The sequence below is a fragment of the Vollenhovia emeryi genome, unplaced genomic scaffold (genome assembly GCF_000949405.1).
Source record: "Vollenhovia emeryi isolate VEMERY1.0 unplaced genomic scaffold, V.emery_V1.0 DF939121.1, whole genome shotgun sequence".
Classification (NCBI taxonomy): Eukaryota; Metazoa; Arthropoda; class Insecta; order Hymenoptera; family Formicidae; genus Vollenhovia; species Vollenhovia emeryi.
In genome coordinates this window covers 265,516-282,094 of record NW_011967245.1, presented here as the reverse complement: position 1 = coordinate 282,094, position 16,579 = coordinate 265,516, and the positions used below count along the sequence as shown (strand labels likewise).

Below are 16,579 nucleotides of genomic sequence, written 5' to 3'. Positions count from 1 at the left end.
GCGCCGTTCCCGTGGAAATTCGCTTTTGCGCGTTGTAACGCCCGACGAGCGATCGTGTCGCAGACTCGTAAACCGGCTCGTCTATCGATATTTCACTCGTGTCAAACGGGAGTCGCGCTCACGGTTAAAATCGTCCTGCTGGCGCAGCATTGTTGCCCAACTCTCATGCATAGAGTCATGATGGGTTTAAGCGATTGCTTATTGCTTGCCTGGTATAACCAGTCGCCATGGACTGACGCACTGCCTCAAGTCCCGCTCGTTTATCTGCATTGGTACGTGCGTGCGTACATACGCGCGGCTATACGTGCACACGCTGGGAACCGTGCGCCTTGATTCGTGTACTCGAGTATCGTGGACTCTGATACTGTGGTATACATCGGTCTCGATCGTTGGTACTGAATCAACTGTCTGTCCCATGACAGATACGCCAAACTCGGCTCGGTGAACTTTTTCGAACTGTCGGACAGATCATTTGGGACTTATATTGTCGTCCGTTTAAGATTGATCGCAAAACGTCTACGGCTTTTTCTCGAAAATCCAGCATTTTTTTACGTCTTACAAGTGAATCAAGACAACGTTCTCTTTCCGAATTATTACGTGGCGGGAGGCTAATGTCGAGGGGTAAACCGCTGCGGGCATTGTGGCGTACAGATTTGCGGCATTACTGGGCATTTTTTTGGGGGCATTAGTTTGAGCACTAGGCCTTACTGGGGCATTAAAAGAAAAAGTAAGATAAAACAAGATCAAATAAGATAAAGTAATGCCCACTGGGCGTTAGTAGGAATTGGTGTACATGATTTTGATGAGCGGTTTACCCCTCGGCTAATGTATTGAGAGAACGTGATCAATGTCCTATTTATATCGTTGATAAAATGAGCAAAAAAATTTTTAAGTCGTTCACGTTCGATGCAATTCTTTTCAGATATCTGCCACAAATGTCAGGATGTATTACGACTTTTATTTTGACCCGAAAAACTGATGTAACGTAACTAATGAAAAAATTAATACATTGAAAATTGTATAAATTTTCGAATAGCAAGCGTGATATTAAAGAAACCAAATTAATAACTGCTCAATTTGGATATAAAAAGAACGATTGATTGGCCAAGGTTAGTCGCGCGAGTTGATTTTTGACGACTTTGCAACGCTTGACTTCTTTCCGCAGTTGATTAATGTAGATTGAATAATGCGATGCACTTGTAGAGTCAGCCCGTTGCTTTCTATACATACAAAATAAAAGGTGTACATGACTATTATAGTTCAAAATTGCCGGAGATTGCTAATAATTATAAACCGACCGATTATTCAAGACAATACGTCTCTAACATCGAAAGTATAGTCGCGATTTGTGACACGAGCAATTTAGGCGAGCTGAATAGTCATAGGCATGAGTCACACAAATTTAAAGAATAGCTTTTCGAAGTGAATGTTCGCCGATATGCTCGCTTTCGCATTAAGAAATGAGATTGATCCATTATGTTATTAAATGCCACTTAAACTTTTCCTGTCGTAATCCGTTCTGGTCGACAAAACATTTGGTTTATTGTAATAACAGTCCAGACTTTTCCTTGTTTTTTTTTAATAAAAATTTATTTACAACTTCTTTCTTCCTGAATTTAGATACAAATTTACATATTTGGAATGTCTTTAACAATGAATTACATAGCTAATATCATTGTACTAATTAATGTCGTAGACATTAAGAATGATAAATAGTAATCACAAAATTGAAATATTCCGGACTAGTAAAAAAGAGAAACAAAAGAATTAAGTGTAGTCAGAATTGTGAAAACTGAATTTATGTATTTATTTAGATATGTTGAATATATCTAAAGAAATAGAAATACATTTTTTTTTCGTGTGCTACTTCTTTGTTTCTCCTTGAATGTGCTCATTCTTAAAGGCTTTTTCCAAAAGATCTTTCTGAAAAAAGATGATTGTAGGAAAAAATTCAATTTTGCAATCTATAAACCAATGTGTGATTTATTTTACTAAATATTAATCGGCCTCAATGTTGTTTCTTCGTTAAGGCCGATTCGCGAAATGTAGCAGCGTATTATTCTATGGGTTTTGAATGGAGAAGTTAACATTATCTATGATATTAAATTTCGGACAAAAATATTAAGTAAAGACAACAGCCGCAGAAGATTTTCTTATTATGCTGCAACATACTACGGAATTGTACAAATGGTATAATACTGCGAGAATGTCCAAATGTGAAAAGACACATTGTCATATTTAATCTCCGTATAAAAGGAAAGAAATTAATTTTTTTAACGTTTAGGAGTGCAGTATACATGTATATATCACGTAAATTATCCACCCTATATATATTTATTTTTGCATTTATTGCGTTTATTTTTTTAGAAGGTTTCTTCCCGGAACACTTGATAAATAATGCTTAACAATAATGATGATACTCTTTTAATAATGACAATAACGATAATAATTGAGTCTAATAACAATAATAATACTAATGGTAATAATAATAGTAATAATATCTTTTTACACATTCTTCCATACCATCGATAGTAGTGAAAATATTTCAAATCATATTGGATGAAACGTATATATATATATCTGGATATGCGTGCGTGTTTGTTTGTATGTATCTGTATGTATTGCGCGAGTGTATGATATACTGATATAAATATGTATACTAAAACTTTTACTGGCCAATATCTCACTCTGACTTACCGTATGCAAAATATAATCTTTATCTTTAGCTTGCATGCCAACGAAAATGTAGCATTCCCTACAGTCAATCTCCCAGCTACTTGTACAACGAAATAAACTGTGTCTATGTGTTTGTTCGAAACGATATCGATTGGAGAATGACTGTATAGATCCGCCTAAAGTTTTTAAACGGATATCTTTTTAGCTACACCAGTAATAATCTATTAAAAACGGCTGCACTCATACATATATAGATATATGTATATGTGTGTATGTGTATGTGTATATATTATATGTATATATACACACACACATTTGTTAGCCTAAAATAAATTAAACCAATCTAAATTGCGTCCATTTAATCGGTTCGAATTCTGTTACATTTATGTACAAAATGAACACATTTTCATGATGGTACTATCTTTGACCGGTGGTCCAAGTGACCAGCCTTTCCTCGCGCTCCGTCAACGTCGCTGTTTTTCCATCGCGAAAATTGTTCTATATACATCACGATCCTCGCTACGTTATTCGTTTCTATTCACGTTATCAATGGAATTGTAACTATGATGAATATTGTTCATCGTTTCTCGCGAAACCACGCGGACCTTCGAGGGTGTTTCCGCGCGTTTCTTCAGAGACGAGTCGAAATTCCGAAAATTTACCCCGGTCCAGTGACGGCCCTCAAAAACAATTCGCCGTCAAGGACGTACCGGTGGAAAGCGTTAAATCGAGCGGATATGCCGTGGTCTCTTCCTTTGGCGACTTGTCGTTCTTTTCGTCCCGTTCTTCCTCTTTCCCTTCCTTCTCCGGTGATTCTCTGGACCGCGGCGGACTGCCACTCGCCCGCATGCTGAGGTCCATCGGTTCATCGCCGGTGGAATTACTAGGATTAGAATTGACCAGAAGTAGATTGTTATACCTCCATGTAGACGGGAACGAATGTGTCTCCGACGTGAACATTCCCCCTGGGAATAAGAGGGAATGTTGACCTGTCAGCATGAGCATGCCATTGATCGATACTCGCGGTTTGGACGGCTCCTGCTCGTTTGCTCTCGTGGGTGTAGACGGCGATCGACTTGAACTGCTCCTGGACTGCACGTCGCGAAGATGGTCCTCATCGTTGGACTCGCTCTCGGATCCATCGGCGTTTCTCGTGTTTCTCGATATTGATTCCGCCGGCACGGGTGATCGGTGACACTCCGATGAGTAAAACGATGTCCCCGGAGTGAATATTGCGGAAGCCTCCGCGGACGGACTCTGTTGCCGCGGCGAACGATTGTCGAAGGGCGATGACGAGACTTCCCTCGATGTCGGCGGGGGCGTTGTCACGGATGACAGTGACGGCTGATGTTCCCCCAAGTACCAATTGCGCAGATAGAGCTGCTGGTACAATGCTATGTCGTCGGACGATGGATGCGGCGATCCGTCCGATCTCTGCAGCATCGCGGGCGATGGTATGTGGTAGGGATACGGGATCGTTGGATTTTCCTGACTGGTCGACGGGCCATTGTCCGTCTCGTTGCTGCCGTCACTTTGCGGTTGGTAACGAAAGGACGAAGCGATACCGGAACGACGGAGCGATGCCATCTCGTTCGTATTTTGGCTACATCGCCTTATCTGGTCCGAGAAATAAGTGATCTTGAACCAGTTCGAACGCCGCCCGTAGCGCGAGCTCGACTTGGACATACCGACGTCCAGGCATTTCTTTAACCGGCAGGCTTTGCAAGCCGTCCGGTTCCTCTTGTTAATTATGCAATTGCCGCCGTTCTTACACGCCGTCACGTTAGTGGGGTTGTTATACGTGCGACCGAAGAATGACTGTAACAAAAGATTATAATAATCCCATTAATCGTTCGCATCGTAATATTCCCACCCACGAAAAATGTATATTTCAAAAAGTAGGCGAAAATATATTTCATACGTTTGGTATATAAAAATTATATTTAAAAATCGTATAAAAATATACTAAGAACGTATTTAATTTATATTTTTATAATTTCGTAATAACGCTCTTCGCTGCCGCGAGGCGGCGATCGCACGTTACACTTTCTCGTATTTAAAAATCAATCAACAGCAGTAAGTGGCGAGAAATCCGATACTTGGGAAAATTTCATGCAAAAAGAAATGACGGATTTAGCGCTTGGATAACAGCGTTACCATCGACTTCGTATAACCATTCAAAGCGCCTTGGCACTTGATATCTCCAGATTCCCGCCACTTACAATCACACGGTGAGATTAAGGAACGGAATATTTCGCTGACGCATTCGTAGAAATTAATGCGTGTTGCTCGTTAAATTGATCTACAAACGTACTTATCGTCGCATCGGATACCCAACGGCTGCGCGGTTACGGTCGTTGGACGAGCGTGAATTTTCGCGCGATGGCTCTCGACCCGACCTCCGACCCTCGACACGTCCAGAGAATAGCGGAGAGCCGGCGGTGCGGCGCTCATCCATATAAATTAATCGGATTATCGAGACAAACGAAGCATTATCGCGATAGAGGCTCGCGCCGTACTTTCGCACCGGATATTACCAGATACGTCGACGAGAAAGAAACCTCCATACGACCGAACCATATAAAGGGTCGACGGTCGGTGCCAGTGTGTAAGCCACGCGCGTTTCTACCGGATTAAACGTCAGGGTTTAATGTTACGCGCGTCACGTGAATTAGCATGCCTGTACCTAGAAGAGAGGCGCGCGCGAGGAAGAAAGAGAAGGGCTGAGTGACGAAGAGCACGCAGGAGAACGTGCAAAGGGTGAAGGGAGCGGAAGGAGCTGGAGAAAGAAAGCGAGAAGACGAGGTGGAGGAGGAGAGGAGGAGGAGAAAGAGGAGGAGGAGGAGGAGGAGATAGAGTATATACGTGGCGGGGCCGCTCGTAAAGTTAAACGCCTGTCGGCCGACGATAAAACTGCCTCGAGAAGACCCGTTGCTTCGAAAGGTGCGCGCGGTCTCGCTCGCACGGTCATCGAGTACTAATTTACGACGCAGCTTTGCAGTCTTTCGCCGCTCGCACCCTCCGGAAATTTCGAGAGATGCCGCAACGCGAGCGCGCAACGTCCGCGCTCGATAGGTCGGTTATATATCGTTCGATTAGGCTTCTGTATTCGGGAGAAATTTCTGATCTGACCACAGTCTCAGGGTGTATGGTTTGTTTCTTCAAGGACATAAATGAAGCGACGAATTACATTAACATTTAATTCGCATACGGAATGGGCCGTACTGCAAATGAAGTTAACATCAATATTAAATTCGAACAAAAAAAAATGCATTTACCTTCGCAATTGGCCTGAACTAAATTCCAACGTAGACGTATAGATTCAGCTCTCAGCCGTATCAGACTGAATCGTCTTTAAGATTGAGCACGATCGTGCCTTGTTAAAGTGTAGTTATCGCATATGTTACGAGATCACAGGAAGCAATCTCGCGTATCTGTCCGCGTTCCCACGCTTCTCCCGTTATTACGATATTGCGTCACGATCGATTTAGCGCATAACGCACGCGTGTGTTGCGGAACAAGATGCGGAAGGTGGAATGTAAAGAAAAAAAAAATGTCGTGTCGTATCGCCGTGGAGGCTGCCGAAGGACACGGATTCTGGGTTCCACCTGACCGAGGAGCCACGTGGGCGGGCTGGTAACGGACTAAAATCCCGAAAGTTCGCGCGTAGCGGTAAAATGTCCAAGTACGACCAAGTGTCCGCAGTGGCCAAATTCACGGCCCACGACTCGATCGAGTTCGGTGGCACTCGATGACTCGCTGGACTTCCGGATGATCATCGCATCGGTGTCATTGCTGTGAGTCATCCGGAGTAACACGACGATTGAGTGCAGAAAGTTGTTCGTATGAAGCATCGGCAATTCCAAGGATTAACGGATCACACGGTTCTTTTCGCTTGGCTGCGCTCGGAAACCGTCATATAAATGTCATAATTATCGGTACGCTTAAATCGGTTAGTCCAAGCCGACGTGACTGCAATCACGGCTTGTCTCTTTCGGGGAGTCTCTCATTTATCAATTTTGAGTCGTAAACCAAATCCCCTGGTCTCCAAATTGATTATAGTAGTTACCTGGTTAAATCCATAGACCGTGCTACGTTAGGGAGAGATCGTGACTCGATGGATCGAGATCGTAATCAACGAGCGACAGGTGACGGGTTCGTAATCCCCGCGAAACGCGCACACGTCCGAAATGCGCGTTGAACGAAGCGTTGAACGATAATGCAATTTTCTGCCGGCAATCTTGAATCGCGACGATCCGAATGTGTTGGAAATAACTCTCCTCGTACACCAGATGATCTTTAACCGTCGCCACGACTGCGTGAAAGAGATTACGATGCCATTCTGCGCGCGGGACTCTCAAGTATATACGAGCCATCGGTATCGACGCCAAATGGCGCTTCGCCGACGATTTGTCGATCATACAGGAACATATCCTTCGCGTATATTCGCTTCTTACTGGCGTTGGAATCATTAATGTATCGGGTGCAAATTTTGAATACTCCACTCTGGGGAAAAAAGACAGCAACTCATTTTGGTAAGCATTTTGGGACCCACAATTAGTAATCGAATTGTCAGGATTGTTCGTAGCTCTACTCTGGGAAAAATTTTGACCTTTTCTTTTTGTAGTTAAGCAAACTTAACATTACGGTTGGTGCCTCTTAAGTGAAAATAATCTTTGCGTTACTGAACATCGACAGAACTACATAATTGAGAGAATTGATTAGTGTTACTTTAAAATCTTGGATATTGGTAGAAGAGCTAATTGCGATTTTTAGTTACGCGGGGTACAATTCGTAAAAGATTAGAGTGTTACGAACAATCCAAATAATGCTATTACTAATTGTGGGCCTCAAAATGGGTTGGTCTTTTTTTTCTCCTAGCAAAAATGGATAGACTTTCCGCGTATGCTGCTTTACCATTTATGATAATGGTACGACGAGCAAAATATATTATTTGCAACAAGTGTTGATTTGGTTGAACGGATTTGAGAATTCTGTAATTCCAACGTGTAGTTTCTCGAAAAAAAAAGTTGACGCTCGATCGGGTCTGAAAGTGAGAAAAGTCGCGTGCGTGCGTTACGCAACGGTGTTCGATATGATTTACGTGTATCACGGACATTGCATGTTCGATCGACTCGCTCAAAGTCGTTCATGCGGTGTAATTGATCCGGTGCCGCGCTTCTGCCATATCGGGTTTCGGATCGCCTCGAGACTAGGGAAAAGTGGCCGACGTTCTTAAAGCGCCGCGGACGACTTCGTCTTTCGCGGATAGCGATTGCGTCGCCAGGTCCTGGTCCGGTCGTCGTGTGTTTACTCGGTCAGCTGCGCACGGACGGATTCTCGGACAATTCTCGATGAAGGGGGACAACGGGATTCGCAGGATTGCGTAACGCCGTGCGTGCGAGCGCGTGTTCACTCGGGGTTTTCAAGTTTTTGCACAATTCCTCGTCCGGTCGTTGGACGTGCGCGCATACGGGCCCGACACCAGGAACAGCGGGCGACGATACGACGGCAATAGCAACAGCGGCAGCAACAACGGCGGCAAAACCTGATCTCGTCCGCGTGGAGAGCGCACAGTGGCTGGAACACGCGCCATTTACGGGCGCGTGCGACAAATCCGTCAAGAGAAGCTAGGATTATCTCAAATCAGCCGGTATGCCCGGAATCCTGGACCGATTTGTAACGCCATAAAGCGACGCGGAGAAATCAGTATCGTCCGTGATCGTGAAAAGAAATGTAAAAACGGTTTGTAGAAAGTAAAGCGCATCCTCGAATCTGAGTCGATCCGATCGACACTTTACTAACAAATTATTTTTGCAAAAAGTTGGTATAAAAATGTGTAATACACATGCCAAAAGTTACATTGTAGATACAGTTAACCCTTTGAAGCATACATTTTTCTATTGAACCATTTTTTTGTGAAACTTCGTACACGAGGGTTTTAGGAGTCGCTGATTACGAATACGTTATTAGATTTTTATAATTCAAAATGGCGGAATCTAGGTGGCGGGATTCAAAACTTAAAAGAATAACATCATTCAACTGTAATTCAACTATGCTAAGAGACATTATTTAGATATTATTAGGACCCATGGAATCTAAATTCCAGTTGAAAATTCTTTTATAGAACATAAAAAATAGCGCGCGCGAAATGGCGGATGCAAAATTGAAGTTTGATAATTTCTCAGAATTTACTCATTCTTACGCGCGAAGCACAGGGAAGCAGAAACGCTACGTTTTCTCAACGCAGTGATAAAAATGTCATCAGCACGACATTCGGCGAGCCGATCGGCGGCGTGACCGTTAATTTTTCTCGAGGGAGAACCGCGATAGTTTCTCGTGCGTGAGGCGAATCGATCGGAAACCGCGCGGTTTTTGTTACCAAATGGGGAGCGCGAATTGCTGGGATCGACGTTCCAGAGATTCGGTTTCCAACAAAATCGCCAGAGAGCCGATCTTTACGGGCCTTCATCGCGATTCTATCGTCTTGACAATTCTGCAAATGCGTTACGTGCGTGTTTAGCGCGACCATTATTCGCATGACACATCGGATTTCTTCGCGACGAGCTAAGTAAGACGACAAATAGAATTTTTGCTTTAACAACACGACGTGTTGTAGATCGATACATCGTCGCGATTGACAACGAGGGAGGCTGCCTATTCGTAGCTGCAATCATTTCCATCGTACTATTTGCTGTTATTCTGTTGTTCGATCTTCGATCGATCTTAGTCTCACTGAGGATGACCCGACAATGGGTCGAAACGTTTGATTAGTGAATGGTAGATTAGTAAAGTGATTAGTTAGATTAGTAAAGTGAATAAAAGTTGTACATGGGACAATTTCGTACCAGTTTCTGCGTTAGGCTCGCACTGGCCCTTTCTCCTCCCTACACTATATAATATTATAATCTCGCAGCAAGCAATGGAACATTGCTGTTTTATGATTTGATGAAACTGAACATTTCGCATTATTAAAGTTTCATGCATGATAGAGCGTTAATATTCTGTCAGCGCCGAATATCGCGTTCGACAAAACGCGTTCAGTGTCTCTGATGAATACCGTCGGAAGGACTTGATGACTTGGATAACGTTTGAGCCATTTTAATTTCGTTATGGCAATCTTATAAAAATATGTACTTGTCTCTCTTGCCGTATAAAATATCGCTAGACGAGCATTAGTCCCACGCTATGCTGCGCGCAGCGCAAAGCGTAACGTGACGCCGAGCGCGGCAATAGTCACGCTATTTCCTAAAGGGACGATTATCCTCCTATGAACGTGAACGACCCGCGGGAGAAAAAGACGAAAATTACTTTTGAGGAAAGAAACGGAGGCTCGTGGCGTTATTGGATTTCTCGTAAACGTTTTCGCGAGAAAGTCCGCGGCACATATCGCACGGGTTTCGGCGTGCAGCATCCGTCGTGCGCGAATCTGAGGTCACAGCACGAACGCGCGCGATACGGGGAGGGAGGTGGGTTAGACACGTGGTTGTACGCGCGGCGACGGGTGGGACAGAGAGGGAAGATGTGCGGTGAGGAGTCGGAGAGCCGAGACACACAGTCGACACGGCCACACCGCGACTCCAATAGCATCGCTGGCATAGCTGGACAGGCCATTTCACATTCCCACGTCCTTAATATAGATTGTTGATAGGCGCGAGCGAACAAGCGAGACGGGACGAGCGGGAATATACATAATGGCAGCGGGGCGAGGGGCAGGGGAGGGCGACGGGACGGCGGAGGTGACGGGCGAGGGAGAAGGACAGGCGGCAGGGTCACTGCGCGGAGAGCGAGAAGCGGCCGGGAAGAAATGGACCGAAAGAGACTTAGATGCGCGGCGTAGGAGCGACGGGGATGGGAGACGTTGCGTTACGTCGTCGCTGGTGCGACGGAGAAAGGCGCGGCGTGGTGGAGTGCCTGGCGGCACAGGTGCTTCACCGTGCGCCGCGCCGGTGTGCCGGAGCGGGTCGTGCCGACGCGCGGACGAGGAAGTGAGACGGAGCAGGAGGAGAGAAAAGTTCGCCAAGCCGTGGTAGACCAGGGACACGGCTGCCAGCCTCGGCGGTGGTCGCGTCGCGCGATTACGCCGCGAGTCAACTGCGCGCGCGGCGTACAGTTACGCTGTAATCGCGAGTGTCGCCGGCTACTCCGGCGATCGGATAGAGCGAATCGGCCGAGACGCGATCGACAGGTCGTAATCGAGCGTTACCGTCTTGACAAATCGGGACATTCATTGTCCCAATTGTTGTTGGTTTCTTCGCAAAAAGTTAAGGCGCTGGTCGTCGACAGCATCGCCAGAACTTGGCCCAAGTTCTAGTTCCGAGAAACGTGTAGCCAGTCAACTTGCAGCTTCTATCGAATAGCCTACACGTTTCTCGAAACTAGAACTCCGGATCAAGTTCTAGCATCGTGGACGGAGGCTTTAACGCGAAATTGATTTAAATAGACGAAATTAAAATCCCGCGATATCAATAAGATCCAACAGTCTTCCTCGCAAAATTTGAGATTCACGCGAGCAACAATGGCGGATAGTCAACGTCGATTTCGTCGCGACGCGGCGGCTCGAAACGACTCGTTAACATCTCGAATGAACACGATATTAACACATGAATGCGCGGGTATCGGTGACCCTGATACACGATGCCTGTCGCGGACGAGCGCGCAAACCGTACTCGCGCGTCATCCTCCTTATTCGCATCCGGTCATCCTTTGCCCGCGTTTCTTCACGCTGGCTTTCCCAGGTGAGGATGACGTGGCGCCGTAATCCGCAATGATCTGGATTTCGCGGCCCGGCACTACGTGGCACTGTACGCCTGTACCAACTGGCCGCGCTAATAATAATCGATTACACAGCCGCGACGACGGTGTTTCCGCTGTGACGTACTATAATGGACTCGCTAATGGCTCTTCTCCTATTCCCGCTCGTATTATTCCGCAATTTGCCGCGCCACGGATTCCGGATAGAGCTCACGTGCGCCGAGGAAGGAGCGTTGGCGGTCGCGCGTTCCGCGTAAAATAAAAACGTAACTGGATCCGTCTGGCTATTTTTAATCGTTGTTCATGGCAGATCCGCGTCCATTACGGCGGAGTAATTGTGCATTCTCGCGATTATGCGGACGCGCCGCATCAAAACGTGTACGTAAATCACGATTCGCTTCATTACACGTCGCGGAATCCATCCGATGCCTTCGAGATAAGTCCAATTTGCTCGTATCCGCTAATGAAATGCACCTGCAAAGCGTAACGCAACGTAAGGAAATTCAAACACTTCACAGTATGACGTTTGTTTTACCGGGAACGCTACATAATCGGGAATAACCATTTTTTTTTGCCGGATTAAAACTCGAGAGCCGAGATTACCTGGGGGCAATTGTTGTTGCCAATTCGCGCTATCGTTGAAGTGCACTCTGCATTTATTTAAATTTAAGAGTGTTATACAACTATCATATAATAATTAACAGAGGCGGCAGCGAAAACGATGATCAGTCTTCCCGCATTTTGCGTAGCGTACAAATGGAATATAAAGAAACGTATGAAGAAATGCTAGATTAAAGTACGAATTTCTGCAGTACTGCTACGAAGTTCGGAAACCGCGGTGATTCGACGTTGTTTGGCGCGACTCCAAGAAATCTGGCGAAACGAGATCGTGGAAACCGCGAATGGGACGAAGATGGACGGAGACAGACTGACGTCACTCGGTGGAATGGACCTTGAGCCTCGTGTGCTCCGCATACTTATTCCGAGCGTGGAGCACTCTCGTTTTCGTTTCGAGTGATTTCTAATCGAGAGACGAGTCTCAGTCGCTGGCGCGTCGCTATTGATAAATGGCCGATTGGCTGATTTGACGAGGCACTGATATTTCCGCGAATCAAAGTCAACGATGCAAATGCGCGTCGATGAATATCCTGTCTTCGGTCGATTGAAAAACATTTGCGCGATCATTGGCGTCTTGACACAGGAATGTTAAGGTGAAAGATATCTTGGTCAATTAAGTAACGTCGGAGCTTCTAGTTTCTGCGTCATCCGATCTAAACATCCGCGTAATTTTTATTCGTGTAACATGCGACGCGCGTTTAAATATAAAAAAGAAAACCAGAGCGCTAAGAAACGGCCCAGTTAAGATCATAGCAAATTATTCCAGCGGGTGTTTCGTAATCGCGATTATCTTAGAAATCACGTTTCGGATGTATTACACATTCCCGGGGCAGTTCAGTTTATCACGTGCGACACGGAACGCTTCTACGTCCTACGGTATTGCACCGATTGAATTGCAGATAGGTACGCAGCGACAGTCCCTAACTACAGAAACAATGGGCGCCGGTTATTGTATGCTGATTTTCTCTCGCGGATTTTGAAAGTCTGTTTCTCCGAAGAGTAAGCACGCGCCGCGATAAAATTTAATAAACCGGTACTCTCTCGGGAGACCGAAAGTATTCCGTAGCACCGCGCGTTTCACCGCTGGCGCGTCGCACTAGCGGCATATTCCGTTGCGTTTGACATAATAATTCTATTATTCGAGTGTCAAATTTATTTTCGAACGATACGCCGTGATATGTTTCTCTCTTTATCGTGGAATTCAGTTTCCTCGCGAAGGAACGAATGTCGCAGAACGTATAAAAATAGAAGAACGAAATTATCGTATTTACGTGTCGAAATTTTGGCCCTACGTTGAACCTTTAATTCTATTATATAGTAGGAGTAAAAGAGATCGAACTGCAAGTACAAAATTAACTCCTACTTTAAGACTGATAGTGTTGGAAATTTCTACCTTTGCCAATTTAGCATTAAACTAGGTTTTTTTCAAGTAGGAGCTAAAGTAAATTTTTAGAATTAAAGATTCAAGGGGGGAGTAAAAAATATAATGTCATCAAAGTGGGTTATTGCTGGTCTATGTGTATAGATCAGCTAAGTAGGTGTAAATTAGCCTCAAAAGTGTTAAAATAGTACCAAAATTTCGACTCCGGTTGGTAGCAATGAATGAACCAAGTTGAAGCAAAGCTTTGAAACGTCGTAAAATAATACTCCGGAACAATGAAAATGCTTAAAAGGTGACTTGCGGTACGATGTTAATCGTCCAGAGAGAATTGTGTGTCCACGGCGGCCGGTCTGTACTCGCCTTACCTACGCTTTACGGCCAGCGTTGAGAACGGCAGGGTCGTATGTTAGAGATTTTTACGGTGCGCCAATATGGTCGCGGGGATTTGTCCTCGGGAGCTATTTGCTTACATTAGAATCCGCCTCGATTCGAGAGAAGAGGAAGGCGCACGAGCGTACTCGGTCCCTACTCGGGATAGACAGAGCGCGGATTGATGCACGAGGACGATTCGCCTTTGCCTTCGGGAGAGGAAAAGAAACGACACGAGATGCGTGCGCGACTATCGTGATGCGTACCCGGCCAGATCCGCTTCCCGGAGAGGAGAGATAAGACTCCGCTCGGCGAGGAACGCGCGAGAGTAGGTACGAGACTCGCGAAGACAACTGAAAACTCTGCGAAATGGATCACCGCGAACTCGAGAATTATTTCTTCGGACTATTACACATCTCGGACGAAGACCTACCTTGGTACTAATGTAATTCCATTCCCTTTGGATTGTGTCTTGCGACCTAAAGCGCGCCATCACTCATTTACACGGCGCTCCACTCGAATATTGGTGTGCAATTTTCTTTCTATTAATATTTCAGGCACGGAAACAATTTGTGTATGTCAAAATTTTTGATATGCGAACATACAGCACCGGCCAAAATTATATCACCTTTCGATTTTTTGAGCACAACAAGAGGCTTGTTTTGTATTGCTGCACTGGTGAACTAGTGCAGTAAGTTAGAATGAGAAAAAATAGAATTGTCTTACTCTAATTTATTGCACTAGTTCACCAACAGCGATGGAAAACAATCCTTACTTTTAAAGTGCACGAATGAAAAAGTGGAAAATTTCATTACCTTTCATGTACAAGATGCACCTGTTATCAGGTGCTTACTGTAAAATGTTGAGCACATTCGATGCACTTTGACGAAAGTTATACTCAGAAAACCTAAAGGTGATATAATTTTGATCGGTACCGTATATTTTGAACGTAATTATTAAAAAAAAATATATAGCGAGCCGGGATGCTGTACGATGCAGCTCCGATGTTTCGTCGATTTTTTTCAGTGAATGAAAAAACCGGAGAAAGCTATGGGATACTAATCGTGTTTCCAATTCCGCTTTGTGCGTTACACTTGATTGTCCATTAATATACTTTCGTTATTGGAATCGCAATTCGCGTCTGCTCTAGCATAAAACGCGATCGTGTAACTCAATACTTAAAGGCGACTACGTGGCAGTATAGATGGAAACGGTAGTCTTTTACCGCGTTAACGCGAAAGTAATGGAATATGTACTGTTAAGCTTCGAGCAAACGATGCTATAATAGTTTCCGTTTGCGAACCGCAGTGACAGGCACTTTTAGTGGACGTTAGAAAATATGTTCTTACTTGCTACCGTCCCGAATATCTCGCGCGTGTATTAATAATGTATAAAGAACGACAAGTATTAAACAAGCGCGACTAACGACAGCGATAAAAATCCGCGACAAGTGAAAAACAGAAGCGTCCGATTAAGATTGCTACGTTCCTACGATTCCGTGACAGCTAAGAGACGAAACATCTGGAGAACGTCCGACGCTCACGATGGGCTCTCGTTAATCCTCATTGACCCGCACGGTAACGGTAGCCGGCTGCAACCCTTTCGTCCGCGTTTCAAAGACAGCTTAAGTAAATTACATATGTATGCATCTAGGACAGCACGTGCGTCCTCTCGCGCGTCGCACTTCGCCGAGTTTCCCTCGCTCGTCGCGGTCAGTCGCGACGGGAACTCTCTTCTCTTCGACGAATTCGGATGAGGATTGCACCAATCGGTCTCTCTTTCCGTTTGCGTAACGCGATCGTTCTGAAAAGATCGACCGCGTTCGTGAGGTCGACGTCGCGGTTGGACGTCGGTTGCGCGGGGCGACGACGACGACGACCACGAAGACGACTCACGAAGTCGCGCGTCCACTGAATGCTAACTATCGCTTCCAAGGGCGCGCCGTCCGTGTAGTAACAGCGCGATGCGATCGCTCGGGCGTGAACTGGGCCACATGCGAGAACGGTTGGCCGCTCGTGCTCGTCGGGGCTTCGCTATTTAGTTCACGCGATCGTATCAACCCTTCACACGCTGCCGATACCGTCCTTACGTCGTCGCCGCATTACCATTCGAATCTTAAACGTTTCAATTGCCGCTCGAGCGCATCCCGCGTTCCTTCAGAACTTGCGGCTCGTTTTAAGCAAAGAGAGAGATAGATCACAAAAGTATATCAATTTTTATTGTAGTTTGAAGACATTGAAAATCGGTTTTTATCTTTTCTCGTTTATCACGTTTTCTGATTGTAACTTTTGCCTCATTCTTATCGCTGCGTCATTATTTTACCGGCATTGTTGCGAAGTTGTCTTCTATCAGTTTTGGTTTTAAATTAAATGTTACGTCTTCCATTAATTTTCTTTATTTTCCCCCTTTTACCTTAATTGAAAAAATCCCCGTTTTTTTAGTTTTCTGTTTTCTTTTTCTCTTTATTGGTTGGACCATATGGAGACTCACGAGAATCAGCTGTGATGGAAGGATGACTTTTACGTTTGACGTACAGTTTTTTTATTTTAATTTCTTCACGATATTGCCTTACATTTTTATTCGCTCTTTTCTTTCAAGGTACTTAATTGTTATTAAACTAAATTGTTATTAACGACTCGGGAATTTACACCTACATAGACCAGCAACAACCTACTTTGATGACATTATATTTTTTGACTCCTCCCTCTAATCTCTAATTCTAAAAAATTTCGACTCGGGTTTACGGTGGTAAAAAGATTACTATTTTTCACGAGCGAAGAT

At 45.0% G+C, this 16,579-nt stretch overlaps 1 protein-coding gene across 1 annotated transcript in view; it reads right to left on the bottom strand.

Moving 5' to 3' along the window:
* Positions 1 to 1,571: 1,571 nt before the first annotated feature.
* Positions 1,572 to 16,579, bottom strand: part of LOC105570130 (zygotic gap protein knirps-like) — a 33,388-nt gene continuing 18,380 nt past the window's right edge. Inside the window, exon 3 of the mRNA XM_012027094.1 lies at positions 1,572 to 4,494. Within this exon, the coding sequence (XP_011882484.1) occupies positions 3,358 to 4,494 (1,137 nt within the window). The 3' untranslated portion in view covers positions 1,572 to 3,357. The remainder of the gene's footprint in view (positions 4,495 to 16,579) is intronic.